Raw genomic sequence first — 15,237 nt, forward strand, 5'->3', positions numbered from 1 at the left:
GCATGCCAGTGTTGAGGCCTGATGTACGTCAGAGGGAGATCATTCCACAGAGTACTGAATACCTTAGTAAAATAGTATTCATAGAAGAACAGGCACTCTGCTCTGTAGCAGAGGACACAGAGGCACAGGCACAAGTAAGATGCAATTTATTCCTGCTACTGCCCCCAGTCCGTGTAGCAAACAATGACAGAAAAAGCAGCTAGACCTGGGGGTGTCAGTGGCTCATCTCTAACCCATATTTTGTCGCATAAACTTGTGGAGTATGGTCCTCAAAAGAGTAGACTTCAGAGGTGACTGGTTTTCCAACTCTGCCTTTCCAAGGGGGAGGGGGATCAAAGACAGCCATAGCAACATCCCAGAAAATCTTCAATATTCTCCACTTTTATGCGAGACTAACAGGTAGCAAGCCTGAATGTTTTAGACTAGCTGATGCCAAAATCAACCCAATATTTATTGCAGAGCAAAAACATTGCCTTACAATTTATTCAAAGGAATCCACAGGGATACAAGTTGTCAACTGATGCTATATTCTCATCCTCTTCTAGTGGCCATTAGGGAAAAGGTGATTTGGTTTCCACAAAACAATCCTTGACACAGTGTGGGCAACCCCTTTTCTGACAAAGGCTGTGTTCCTTCGTGGAGAATTTATAGAGGGCCGCATGTCTGTGATGGGTAGGGCCAAAGCCAACAGTGGGTATGGGCCCAAGTGTCATCACTATGTGCATGATACTCAGCTCTACCTCTCATTTCCATTTGCACATCCCAGGGAAGCTGTGGGACTCTTGAACTAGTGTCTGGAAGCTGTTTTGGGATGGATGAAGGTAAACAAGTCAGAGAAGACTGAGGTAACCCAGACAAGACTGTGGGTGTCACGCATAGGAGTCCTCCTCAGAGGAGGAGCTAAAGGCCCCAGAAGCCCAGGGTGCCCCAGAAGCCGATGCCCCAGACCAGGGACCGCCATTTGAGGCTGAGCTCTTGGGGGAGGTAGTTGCAGGGCCATCGCTGCCAGGAAAGAGGGACTCTGCCACTGAGACAGAGGTTGAGCAGCTCCCTGACCCCCGGGAGCGTCGTCACCTCAAGCGACAGGTGAGTAGGGCTCCATATGCCCACCTGCAGAAAAGGTCTCCGCAGGAGAAAGTGACTCCTTAGGAGTAGGGCTCCAAAAGGAGAGCTCTGATTACTGCAGGTGAGCTCTGGGTGGGATCCAGCAGGCTTTGGGATTAACACCCTGCATTAGAAATCAGCCATCCTGCCTTGTGCCTTGTCTCCTGAACTGTGCCTCTGCCTGATGCCCCATTTCGTAATGTTTTGGACTGCCTAATGATTCTGCATGATATACTGACTGATTAATTGTGTTTTGACCTCTTGCCTATTTTGTGACTGCTCCAGTTGTTGCCTGATCCTCTTGGCTGACTGACTGTGCTCTGACCTTGGCTTGGTTTTAAAGCACCTCTGTTATAACCTGAACTGCATCTAGAGCCTGCTGCAGCCAGAGCAGGACAGCGGGTTGGGAGACCAACTACTCTGCCACTAGCAAGCCAGTATCTCATCTTCTTCATTATCTTGGCAAATCTATGTGATACTCAATCAAACTATATCTGTCTAGCTTTATTACATTTAATCCTGCCCTTTCTCAGAGTGGTGCATATGGTTCTTCCCCCACACACTTTATCTTCACAACACACCATGATGTAAGTTAGGCTGAGAGGCAGTGGCTAGGTTTGCACAATCATGCTGGAGAAAATCAGCAACAATGGCTTATTTCACCCTCTGCACATACTGGTCATCTGCTAAGGGGCTTTGCATAATTAGCCAGCACAGCTTGCCATGTCATGCAAACCCAGCCAAGTTGGTTTGTCGCCATGTTTAAGAAGCCGCCCAGAACCCATGGGCTGTTTTAGGATTCTGGGTGATGTTCCTCCTGCCCACGACCAGCATGCATGACAGGCGAAATAAACCACCATGGCTTAATTCCCCAACGTGATCGCATCAACCAAGCCAGTGACTGGTCCAAAGAGATTGAGTGGGTACCTTAACCTGGGTTCCCCTTGTTTTAGTCGGACATTAACAACTACACTACACTGGTCTGGTTAATGCTTTATCACTAGTTCAACATAATAAAAGTCTTCTAAAATTAATATATGACTACATTTTTTAAAAAAAAAACTACACATGCATTTTTGTAAATGTGAATTTGTGTAAGATGAAAAACATGTTTTGAATTTCTGGCCTACAGGATGTCAGAAAAATAAATGCGATTTTCTGAAGTATTTATAGTTAACATTGGACAATACAAACCAATAGACTCTGGCAGTTGCTGAAGTGAATTACTAGATAACAGCAGGTCTTGTAAACTTTCACATCCTGAAACTCCTTCTTCAAGAGTTTCAATGTTGTTTTTGGAAACATCCAAGTAGGTCAAGTGCTTCAAACTGCCCATAAACTGAAAGTATAGAAGTACAAGTGAAATAAAAAGCTTCTGTATTAAAATATTTTCTACTCTGCAGATAAAAACATAATTCTGTATTTTCACTTATTTATTATATTATCTAAATTATTTGCTATGATTGTCAAGGCTGTAACATCTCAAAACATTGTCCAGCTACAAAGGGATGATGGAGATTTATAGACCAAATATGGGGTAACACACTGCCTACTCCTGCCTTTCTTGAATTCAAGTTAAGCAATAATTTTATAAAGAGCTGGACACAATAACATCACTGCTTTTTCACAGGTTCACCCATATGGGCACATTTTTAGTTAAATTTCATTTTATGCAACATTAAGTATTCATTTGCATGTTTCGGAATACTGAGCATTTGAAATAATATGTTCATGCATATTTTATTTCTATATGAACAGTTAACATTCTTGAGTCTAAGCAGAGGCAATCATTAGTTGTTTTTTACCACATGTGATCATATTTCATAGGAAGCAAGTGTGAAAACACATGGATACATGAAGTAACACATCTGGTTAAATGTCATTTATACATATCATTTAATTGCTATGGTGGCTGTACTAAACATAAAAAATATAACACATTAGAAGAATTAAATATACATACCCCTGGAATAAGAGTTAATCTGTTACCATCCATCCAAAATTCTTTTAACCCACTTAATTGTTCAACTACTTCAGGCTGTTAAAAAACAAACAAAAATAGTAAATTTATTACCAAAAATACATTGAGTTTCTCTTAACCAATTTCTTTTATTTTATATATATTAAGATCTGTATATTTTACACATACACACACACACACACACACACCCTTCCTACATTTTGCCACAAGCTCTAAGTACTTTACTTTTGCCAACTATCATGTTTGTTGAGTTGCAGTGATCTACTTATTTATTATGTTTATTTCAGATAATTTCTATACCACTTTTAAATTTTCTTTTAAAATCCCAAAGTAGTTCACAACATAAAACCATAATAAAATAAAACAGTGATAAAATAATAAACTCTAATTAAAATAAACAGAAATAACTGGCAATGCCAGCAGTCAGGAAATGCTTAGGCAAACAAATGTGTCTTAAGTTGCCAGTGGAAACACTCCACCCTAGGGGCCTCCCTGATCCCAATTGATCAATGACAAGACAGGAGCAGCCTATGTGAAGTGGCCTTATCTGTTGCATTTAATCAATTTCCAGATTTAAAAGACAGCGTTCTATAACCTATCAGAACAAACTTCATTACATAGACACATGAAAAAATAGCTAATCATTAAAATAAAGCTCTCATATTTGCATAATTGGACATGTGACTACCTGATTGTAGTTTAAGTGCATATGAACATACTTTCAATGTGTTTCACAAATGCTACACTAATAGGAATTGAAAGCTATATAAAGCAGGCAGCTTTAAAAATAGATTCCTTACAGCATTAAGATAGAGACAACAGTTGCTCTGTAAGATAGCAGTTAAGCTGATTTTTATATTTGACATTGATTAAAATAGATTTAAGGATAAGAGGTTTTACAAAAGCTGTGTTACTTAGCTAGAACTCACCACTTCTGTGAATTCATTACTTCCCAGGTCCAGTCTCTCCAGCTGAGTCAGTCTGTTCATGGTTCTGGAAAGGGAAAGGATTAATAAGGAATTAGGTTTAAGAAAAATACCAGTTACATCCAATCTTCTTGTGTTTATACTAATGCATCTTTTTAATCAGCATTAGATACTCAGGCAGTTCTGTAAAATAGACATGCTTGATAGGGTCAGGTTTTCATACGTTCAGACAACAGAATAGTCAACGGTGAGGTAATAATCAACAGTTGTTTATCTAGGGATACTCCCCACAAACATGACAATGTATCCTGCCAGCTGCACTAAAGCAGCAGTCACCACTTTGACCGCTCTTGCCTTGCGACTCTGTGGCTGACGAAATAACCAATGGTGGCCAAGAAAATAACCAACAGTGCCGGCCAAATAACCAACCATTGGTTAAAAAAACTCTCTCCACACAACAGGATAACCCATGGTGGATTAAATAACCAACTGTCAACTATTTAAAACACCACTAGTTATCGTGTTGTCTGAAACCAGTCGAAGTTAAACAGTCATACATCAATTATCTTATAGCTAGAAGCAAACCAAAACCTGGAGTAGAGAGTTATCCAGTTTAGTTCAAAACATGCTCTTCTCTCAACTTATTCAGAAAGTTATTCCCCCCCTAAAATTCGTTCTATCCCATTGTGATATGAATTATGCATTTTATGCAGTAGTATTTCCATTTGTCTTAAAGCTGGTGTATATTAATATAGAAACCATTATTCACCTGTCTCCACTGGAAAGAAGAAACAACAACAAACTTAACTCCTACCATTTCTTCCCTCTCATTTAACCATTTTCCAGTCTATTAAAAAAAATCAGCTTTTCCCGTGACTACAAGTATCGAATCCGGACTCTGTCAAATGCTTCCTGAACATCCAAATAGAATAGGCTCACAGGATAGATTACATCCTTTTGATTTAAAGAATTAAGCCTACTGCTTCTAGAAAACGGTAGCAAAACTACTTCAGCCAACGCTTCTGTTATGTTAGTATCACCCACCCAACCCAAAAACATCTGTCAGAGAGTCTGCACTCCTCCCACACAGGCTACTGTAGGTCCTCTCAAATGATTCAACTTCACTGATAAATGTGGAGTTCTTTGTATAGACACCTTGAGTACAAGCAGCTGAATCCATTGTAAATGCTGGGTCATCAGGAAACTAAAGACTATAATAAGATATCAAAATATATCCCAGTTCCTTAATGAATCACAGGTGTGCACCCCTCCACTTATTGTACAATAGGAATATTTTATTTAAAAGGGCCACTTCATACACAGATGTGCTGTCTTTAAATGCTGACAACTGAATGGTACAAAACTTCATGGATTTATATATAATTCTGTTTTCTGACTTAGCATTTAACAAAATAAATGGGAAGCACTGGAGAACTCAGCATATTGGCTGAAAGTAAGTTCAAAGGTAGTAGCTTGGATCCAGACTTGTTCTTCCATTCGCAGAAAGATCTTCAATGATGAAAGTAGCAGGTGGCCATTTTTACTACTTCTCCATTCCCTCCTCCGCTTTGAACAGCCTCTCCACACCATATCCCATGCTGCTCCAGAGGGTTCCCCAACACTCCAGAGCTGATTTCTGAGAGGTACAGGAGTAATTGGTGGAAATTGCCTCCTTCCTTTCTAACAACGGGAGCATCATGGGATCTCTGAATGCAAGCCAGTATGTTCAGCAAAGAACAGAGACATTCTTTGCATTCATTATCCATGACATTAAGAGAACTAACAGCACTTTACATTACAGCATTAAATATGTGCAAACCTAATTAAGCAGGAGTGCTATATTCCCATATTTAAAATTTAACACAAATGTCAACTATTAAACATAGGAATTCATTTCCTTCATCTAATATCACTACACTTGTCACACCAAGCATTTTATGTGCGTGTAACACACACACACACACACACACACACACACACATTCTCTAGCCATTTCATTTATAGAAGAGATATTTATTTATTAAACAAGAATATTAAAACAAGAGAGTGTCGCGAGGACAAGAGTTCAACAAAGCAATGCCTTGCAGCCAGCTCCCTGCTCCAGTGTCAGCTGAAAGGCTCATATTTCATCTGTTGGTTTATTTGCATGGTACCAGAATCTCCCTTCAATAGTTCATTCCAAAGAATTCTTCCTTTTGCACTATATATTCTATGACAAAGTTCTTCATATATTAGTAGCCAAGTGTGGACATGAATTCTCTTTTTGGGACCACCCTAACTTTTTCCTCTTTGTTGCCAACCCAAAAGGAAGAGAAGGCCTATCAAATGAGGAGGAAAAGCAGGCAGGCAGGCAAAGGGGGGATTGTTGAGAAGCGATAATGGGAAATGAGCACATAATCCTCTCTCCCCATCAATGCCTGACATGTTGGAAGAAAGAGTGAGGATTACCATCTTGGCCTGCCATTGCCTAAAATGCCCATTGGCAATTGCCAACAAAAACAGTTGCTTACAAGGGATCTAGGGAATTGTCAATTTCCTGAGATTGTTTGGTTAAGTATAGCAACCCACAATGTCTTCCTTAGCAGGAAGCCTGTGACAAAAAAAAAAAAAAAAAACCACCAAGATGCACCATTATTATTAAAACAAAATCGGAGGCATAGGTTTATATGTCTTCTTGATTATTGGAAAAAGGAATCTGGATTAGTATGATTATTTTTAGAAACAGATTACTTCACGGCTGCATTACTTTCAATGTGTCTGTAAACGTGACAGTTTTATGTGATCATCTATACACAACATGATTTTTTATAACCAGAATCTGATTGATGGTTGTATCGCATGTTCCATTTTCTGACACAGAAATCCTGAGGAAATTTAGCATAGCAGTAAAAAAAACACTATTCACATTGCACTTCAAATATTATAGTTGTACACACATTTTATTTATCTCCATTTATGAAATTGTAACATATGAAGTAACCTATAGATCATACAAAGAAGCATTGTTTATATGTGATATTGTTTAGAAAGTGATATTAAAGCTAATTCAGTAATGTCTTTTTTAGCCTGATGAGTAGAAAAACAAGACAAGAAAGTTGTAAAAATAAAAAGAATAATGCCAATAAGCAATAGTCATTAACAGGCAATGATAACTGAAAAGGGGATAATCTGGTACTTATAAAACATGAATAATAAACCTAACAAAGGGCAATAGTTTCTATTAAAACAAGAGTTTCGGAGTTGATTGTGAAATTCTGATTTATCATGATCTCAATACTTCTCCAAACAAATAATTCACAGCAAAATTAACTCAAATTTCAGTATATACTTACTTTGGCAACATTTTTAACTGGTTTTCCCTAAGCTCCAAAATCTGCAGTTTAGTTAATCTGTAAAATAAACACAAAAGATTACCATTAAAATGTCAAAGTATGCATATCTGAAACAAGAAATTTGCTTAGGCACCAATTACAATGATTAAAATATCAGAAGCATTTAATTTTGAAACCTAGGCTGTGTAAAGAGACACCCAGTCCATTGTAACAATCTCCAACTATTAAAGAGAATTTTAAAATACTGCCCTCTAAAATTCACTCTTATCTTTTCTCTAATATTTAGATTTTTAGCTGTTTTAGAAGACTGAGTTCTAAGATCTAATGTGGACAGAGTCAGAAATCATATAAATGTAAGCAATATCAAAGGCCATACAACATAGCTACGTGTTATGGAAATACTTCCTTGACTTAACTATCCCCAACAGAATTGTCTCACAAAACCTTCTTAAGGAGATTTCAGGACTTTCCAAAACAACTTACTGGGCTGTTTAATTATTCCTTTAACCCATATCTCCCAACAAGCAAAATATATCTGCAACCACTACTTCTTATCCGCTGCTATAACTTGCAAACATTTCTCTTCTCTAAGAATACACTCTAAATAGTTGATCTTAACCTCCTCTAACCTTTATGTTAAAAATGCCTTTTCTTATCCTCTTCTAGCATCTTTGTTTTTCTATCAGTTTTCTAAAACTTATGTTTCTCCTTCTGTAAATGTGATTACCTAGACTCAGCCCCATGAGGCATAATCAGTACTAAGGCTTGGCAATGTGTATCTTGCATCTAACATCTATAAAGCAAATCAATATATTTGGGTGGGTTTGGTTTTTTTTGCAAAACATTCAGGTTGCAATCCACATGATTCTAGCCATTTTTATAGGTGCCATCTCGTTTTTAGCTTGCAATATGCAACAACATTTCATTGCATACTAGTGTTTCACGTATTAGGGGAAAGGGCAGGCTCTTCTCCAGACCCAGTCATCCACACAGTGTATGTAAAAGAGGAACTAGGTGGCTAAGAGGAAAGCAAGGGGGGGATCAAACCCCTATAACTCTTCTCCCATTTTGCAATATCTGTCAGGTATAGGTAACACAGCAAATGTGAAGGTAATGGCAAAGATCCTGGTTGTTTTCTCCCTCTACATTTTTAAAAAATAATCTTGACAAATCACTCCCTCCCTGCACTTTTCCCCAAGCATGCACTTATTGGTTATGCAAAACAGGTATGGCAGAAGAGTCACAAGAGGCTTTAAACAAATACCTGTCCATGAATTTACCTCTGGCAACAATTTTCATAGGGTAAGAAAAAGTATGTTAGCCATTTTTCCTTTCCACTAAAGCTTATTCCATCTTTAAATGGGACTTAAACCCATTTTTTCAATTCATTATGTCCTTTTTAAAGGTGTTACTACAGAATTTTGTTGGCAAAGTATTTTGTAGCACAGAAATGGCTTTCCATCCTCTCTCACAACCCACACAGTGCCTTCTGCTGATCAGCATGCAGCACCAGGTTCTGCATAGTGTAAAAATAAAAAATAGAACTTATTAACTTTAGAATTCATTTGCAAACTTACCTGCCAAAATTGGCTGGTAAGAACTCAAGAAAAGCATCATTCAGGTATAGTTGTGTTAGGTTTAACAACTGTGAAAATCCATCTGGAAGCCTAAACAAATTTAAAACACATAAACATTAGCAAATACACTATCATATGCTCGATTTGAATACACAACTGATCTTAACTAAAGTACTCACTGTCCAACACATGCTACAAAGAATTTAAAACTCAAGACAACAAAAGAACTTACTTTGAAATAGGGTTTACGCTGGCCTCGACAACTGCCAAAACTTTACAGTTTTTGATATTTTCTGGAAACTCCTGTATGCCTGTAAAAGCAGAGTACACAAGAGCACATCAGAAATAAACTAAAGCAATAAATAATATAACTTCATACCCAGTTCCTTTTCAGGCTTCTCCATAAGCTAAGGATCAATATATTCAAACTATTACTGTGAAAACAGCAGCAAAAGATGTTTGCATAGATAAAATAAATAAATAAATAAATAAATATGTGTTTCAGTGAACTGACAAGAGTGTCTTTAGCAGCTTGAGTCAGAGATGCTTGCATGCTTCACATCTTGGAACTATAGAACATCTGCAGAATGTGTTGGTTGCAGCAGAATTCATCTTGCCAAGAATATTTGTTTTTATGGAGGAGGAGGAGGAGGAGGAGGAGGCGGCCATGCTTCTTATCCTTACAATTGTGAATTATGCTTGAATGTGTGTAGCAATGGCTGGTGAAATCTCAGAAACCAGTGGTCAGAAGGCAAACTTTCAAAGCTCTTTGTAGCTACTTACCTATCAACATGACTAGCAGAAGCAAAATTATACAAACAACACTATACATTGCAGGATAATTTATGCAAATTAAGAGAAATCATGTACATTTTCTTGATTTGCATAATTCATGCAGGTTGCAGATGTCATCTTTTTGCCATAGAATCAGTATTACCTTGATTGGCATAGAATTGTAATTTTTCTTTAACTGCAGAGTACTCATTACCCTGCTTTAGAATATAAAGTAGTATGCTAAGATCAGAGATATTAAGGTTGACTTCAGTGAAATATGGTTCACGCTTTGAGACAACAGTTGCATTAATATACACTGAATACAACTGACTGATAAAAGAGCATACAAAAGGACCGTAAGATGTCAGACATCTTCTCTGAAACAGCATTAGTCTGGATATGTACTTTTGGAGCCAATTATAATAAATACATAAACCAGTCCTTCTCATAATATTTACAAATAAAATCTTTCAAATGTTAAATCAAACGTAACGTACCCTTTATTCAAGACTTGAAAAGTAGATATACTTCCTTCCCCTTTACAAATCTAATGAGAATTGACTGAAGAGCAACAATAGTACAAATTTGAATGCCAACTTGCTGTACACTTCTGAGTTAACATGTTTATACTTGACAGAAACTATTATTCTTCCATGACACCACAAAACACATTAATCTAAACAAAGTACATCATTGCCAAATATGCACTGAAATTCTGGAAATGTAAGAAATGCTGTTTGTTAAACTGCCAAGCCAACCTATTCAACACTAGTAGTTTTCATAATATATTACTTTGCATCAAGCTTCTTTTTTTTACATTCTACAATTCACAAATACAGCTATTTTGCCTTATGTTTAACATCCCCACTCTGACCCATAGCACCTCCTTGTTCCAAACTTCTTCTCAGCATATTATTTGTTGTTTCCATGCTTCTTCCAAATATATGTGATGTAGTGCAATAGGAAACACTACCATTCCCATTCCTGATGTGGGATCAAATGTCTGTGATACTGCAATGTGTCCAGTATTTACTCTACACAAACTGGGGGGGGGGGGGGGCGCAAGTGAAAGGGAGAGAAGCAGCAGTGAAACTTCCCCTCCCTTTGGTGTTAAATAATTTAAAGGGCCAAAAAACCTTGACATGGGATAACAGAATTGTACTGAAGCTGAGTAGGGGTGGGGTGGGCAGTAAATCTTTTCCCATCCTGCTCTTTCCCTCATGGAAATCAGTTCTCCACTGGAGGATAACAGCTTTGGGTGGGGGTGTTGTTTTGTTTTTTAAAGGAGACCAATCTGTAACCATATCCTGAAACACTAATGCAACTTTCTTCCAGAATACTATAAACTATCAGGAGCCTGAGTTGACCAGTTCTCCCGAACTCAATATTTTTTCAGTTGTTTTCTTTGGCTTACACTTACACTTTTACACACACACACACACACACACACAGAGAGAGAGAGAGAGAGAGAGAGAGAGAGAGAGAGAGAGAGAGAGAGAGAGACTCCAACCAGAGAAGATGGGGTAGGGGGTGGGGAGAGCAACAACTCAAAAATATTATAAAATGAGACCAGAAGGCCAAGCAATACAAAAGTTAAGTGTCACATTACTATGCAGAGTTCAGATGTTGAGGTTCATTCAAAAGTGTAAATATCCAATCAGAGTGGGTGTGACCTACTCCCAACTTGTAATGAATTGGCAGAGTATAAACAAATACCTAAAAGAGGGACAATTGCTTACTATAGCCCGCCACTCCCAGTCTCTATTGAGCCCAAGTTGGATAGTGTCAAATCAACAAATGAATTCCAGCCAAGCAGTTTCAAAATTTTGTAAGTATCTAATCTTTCATCTTACAGAATGTCCACAGAGAATGAAATGTTCCCCAACATGCATATGTTATTACAAATGATGGAATATAATTCAGAGAAAGAAAGAAAAAAAATGAAACCCTGAGCCCACTATTAGGCAAAAAGTTATGAAGAAAGAAAGTGCAGGTTAGATAGCTACCAGAGAATATAAATGTGCACGTATAACAATGCTTCAGACTTTTTTCAATGGAAAAGTGGTAAAGTGGTAAAAACACATGGAAATCTTTAAAATATATATTAAAATAGTAGCATTTTCCCAAAAGTGTCTGTCTGTTCAATTGATACCAAAGGCCTTACTGTATTATACTATGCAAAGTTACATCTACAGGGCAGTATTGAATACTGCTGCTGAGCCTCCACTCTTTCTCTTGCACTGCAGGACTCACCATGAGCACAGCAGGAAGCTAGTGCTTCCTAAAACAAAATGAACCAAAATGTTTGTTTCCAGAACAGGTCAAAGTCAGTGAAGTTCCCTCCTGCAAGCTCGTTTCCTATTATTTTCAGAACTGCTAGCTTCCCGTTGTGCAAGCAGTGGGTCCTGCTAGCGTGCAGGTAGTGTTGCGTAGTGCCCACAATGGTAATGACTAGATGGGGCGATATCCTGGTGATCGTCCCAGGATCGTCCCTGTGCGTCCACATGATGCACAGGGCATCCCGGAAGCAGGGAGGGACGATCCCTCCTCAGGAGCTCTGTGCCCATCGGGTGTGGCGTGGGGGGAGGGGGAGGTTGTTTTTTTAAAAAACAAATTTACATGTCATTCAAGCGCTCGTGCACTCCTTTTCCTTTTTAAAAAAAATCCAAAATGGCGGCCGCAATGTCGCGCACCGTGTGTAGACTGAGGGGAACAATCTCGCGATCATAAACAGCTATGAGAAATCTGTGCAGATTGTTATGTCTTCCGTGAAACATGACTACAAGCTGTCTCCAATCTCTCTCTACCCATTTGCCTAGTTAAGCAATCTATGTGCTTAACTAGGATTGTGGATTGCTGCCATATCCAAAGATGACAGCAATCCACAACAACAAGGCTGATGGTCTCTCTCATCCAGAGGACTCTATAGCGAGATGAAAGGATGAGAAACTATGATGTTCTAGAAAGCTCTAGCAGTTTCCTATAGATTTAGGGAGATCACACATGACAAAAACTTTAGTACATACTAAAATGATCAGGCAACCAAATTCCCTAGGCATTCTGAAGACCCTAGCAAAGCAAAGGAGGAAATATATCGTGAAAAATTGCACACATTACATGCGAGATTACATATTAAAAAATTTCAAGTCTCAAAGGCCTAATCTGCACCAAGCAGGATATTGCAGTATGAAAGCAGTAGATAAAAGGCAGGAACCACCTCAGTACCACTATAAATCAGTAGTGTGGCTCCTGATTCTTATATACCACTTCCATAGTGCAATATCCTGCTTGGTGTAGATTAGGCTAAAGAGAACAGCATTAAAAATCATACATTAAATTAGGCCAAAACTCAGCTGGCAGCTTTTTAGTGCAAGCAGGAACACACCACACAAAATCTTAGCTGAATTATTTCGGCCTATATTGGAAGGATGTCAGCCAGATAGCACAAATCTTTAGGCATCATCTTTAGGCATTTTATATTAGCTGTTTAGCTAATATAAAAATGGAGCAGGAGAAGCCAGATACATCTTTTTGTAAGTTCACAACAAGTTTTGGAAACCTGCATATATCTAACACTTTAAATTTGGCTGTGTGTATTCGTTTGTAGAATAGTGAAAATTGCAATGATAATGAGGCAGCAGATCAAAATCATTAGCTGCAATTCTGAATGCAGCTGCATTGTCTAAATCAGCCTTCCCCGACTTTGTGCCTTTCATATTTTGGGGGTTTCCACTCCCACAAGTCCCAATCAGCATAGCCAAGGATCAGGGATTCTGGAAGTTGTAGTCCAAAACATCTGGAGGGCAGCCAGTTGGGGTACGTGGGCCTAAATACAACACAATTTAATATGAAGTTCATGTGAACAACTTATACTGCAATCTCAGAATAGGTTCACGTGTTCATTTCACACATTTTAATTATTGCATCCCTTATTTTACTCACACACACAGTGGGAGTAAGATGGGGAGAGGGGAGAGAGGAAGTAGAAGGGAAGTCCAGTTATGCAAGTGGAAATCCAGTCACAGCATTAGATGTTATGAAAGATACAAGAAAGATCATCTGCAGGGAAAAAGGAAAAGAAGACCCCAGCCAGGTATCCTAGCTTCCCTCTGCAAAGGATGTGTGCACCAAAGTAGAATGAGCTCTCTCCTCATCAGAACTGGGCATGGCAAGGGGAGAGAAACTCTATCAAGTTGAAACAGCCTTACCTTCACTGTCTATAGAGATAACCAGGGTGGGGAGGGGGAGAGAGCTTGTTCCAATCTTCAATATTTCTATGAGGCTGAAAATGGCTGATGTACACAGGATTAAGTCATTAAGGGTACAACAGGTGCATCAATATTCAGTAGGAAATCAAGTTACAGGAAGCCAGATTCCGGCTGGACATCAGGAAAAACTTCCTGACTGTTAGGAGCGGTACGACAATTGAACCAATTACTTAGGGAAGTAGTGGACTCTCCCACACTGAAGGCATTTAAGAGGCAGCTGGGCAGCCATCTGTCAGGGATGCTTTAAGGTGGATTCCTGCATTCAGCAGGGGGTTGGACTCAATGGCCTTATAGACCTCTTCCAACTCTACTATTCTATGATTCTATGAATTCATAGACAAATAAATGTTTAAGAGTTTAAAGCAAATGTCTATAAAGTTTTCATGGAGCTTATTTTTATTTGTATCATTGTGGTGATTATGGTTTATATTGATTTTGGATTTTTTGCTATATTAATTATATATTTCTGTGTGTGTGTGTTTGGTAAGTCACTTTTTGCGGTTGAAAGTGATGCAATAATAATAGGCAGTATCCAGAGCTGCTGCTCTCCTTACACCATTGACAAAGCACTAGCATAAGCGACTTTGGTGCAACACCAATAGCAGATGTGGGTACAATAGCAGATGTGGGCACACGTCAGGAGGTTCCCACCATCCCTATCTCTCTCTCTTTTTTTTTTAATGTAAAATGTCTTGTCTTCTGTGAGCTCAGCTTAAATATTTTCCAGAGAATAAAATCTTTGCCTATTCTTCTGTTAAAGGATCATGCTTTGGTAGAAAAATATGTCTGTTACATTTTTTTCAAAAGGTTGCTGGTGGCTTTCTTTAATATACTCTGGTAGTCTTAATATGTGGTAATTAGGTTCCCAATTCTGACAAATTTGGGAGAGATAAAAAGCTGTGGGTTTTTTTGTTTTTAATTTGACAAGTATTTTGGTAACTTTTCACCATGATACAGTTTTTAATAACCACTACCACCACTAAAATGGGAGTAACTGCTGCAGCAGCAGCTGCTGTGGTTGTGTTAATTGTGTAGGCCGGGGAATGTCTGTGAAAGGCACTTAAAAGAGTAGGGAAGCTCAAACAGCACAATGGGCCAAAGTTTTTATTAAAAGTGTATATAAATGCATTTTTAAAAAAAGAAACAAAAACAATGTTATAATATGCTTAACTGCTATGCAGAAAATAGAAAAGGGCATTATTCAAGCTTGTGATACACTGCTTCTGATTTTCCAAAAGCACCAAGCTAATTAGGAAACAAATGGCTATATAATAT

The 15,237-nt window shown here is 38.4% G+C and overlaps 1 protein-coding gene across 3 annotated transcripts in view; it reads right to left on the reverse strand.

Moving 5' to 3' along the window:
• Positions 1-15,237, reverse strand: part of ERBIN (erbb2 interacting protein) — a 112,223-nt gene that overhangs the window by 46,761 nt on the left and 50,225 nt on the right. For all 3 annotated transcript variants that reach the window (XM_063127996.1, XM_063127997.1, XM_063127995.1), the window contains exons 5-10: positions 9,153-9,231; positions 8,921-9,010; positions 7,344-7,400; positions 4,015-4,078; positions 3,068-3,142; positions 2,299-2,443 (exon numbers count right to left, since the gene is read on the reverse strand). In XM_063127996.1, coding sequence (XP_062984066.1) covers positions 2,299-2,443; positions 3,068-3,142; positions 4,015-4,078; positions 7,344-7,400; positions 8,921-9,010; positions 9,153-9,231 — 510 coding nt within the window. The remainder of the gene's footprint in view (positions 1-2,298; positions 2,444-3,067; positions 3,143-4,014; positions 4,079-7,343; positions 7,401-8,920; positions 9,011-9,152; positions 9,232-15,237) is intronic.

This window comes from Elgaria multicarinata, chromosome 6, assembly GCF_023053635.1.
Source record: "Elgaria multicarinata webbii isolate HBS135686 ecotype San Diego chromosome 6, rElgMul1.1.pri, whole genome shotgun sequence".
In the NCBI taxonomy this organism is placed as follows: domain Eukaryota; kingdom Metazoa; phylum Chordata; class Lepidosauria; order Squamata; family Anguidae; genus Elgaria; species Elgaria multicarinata.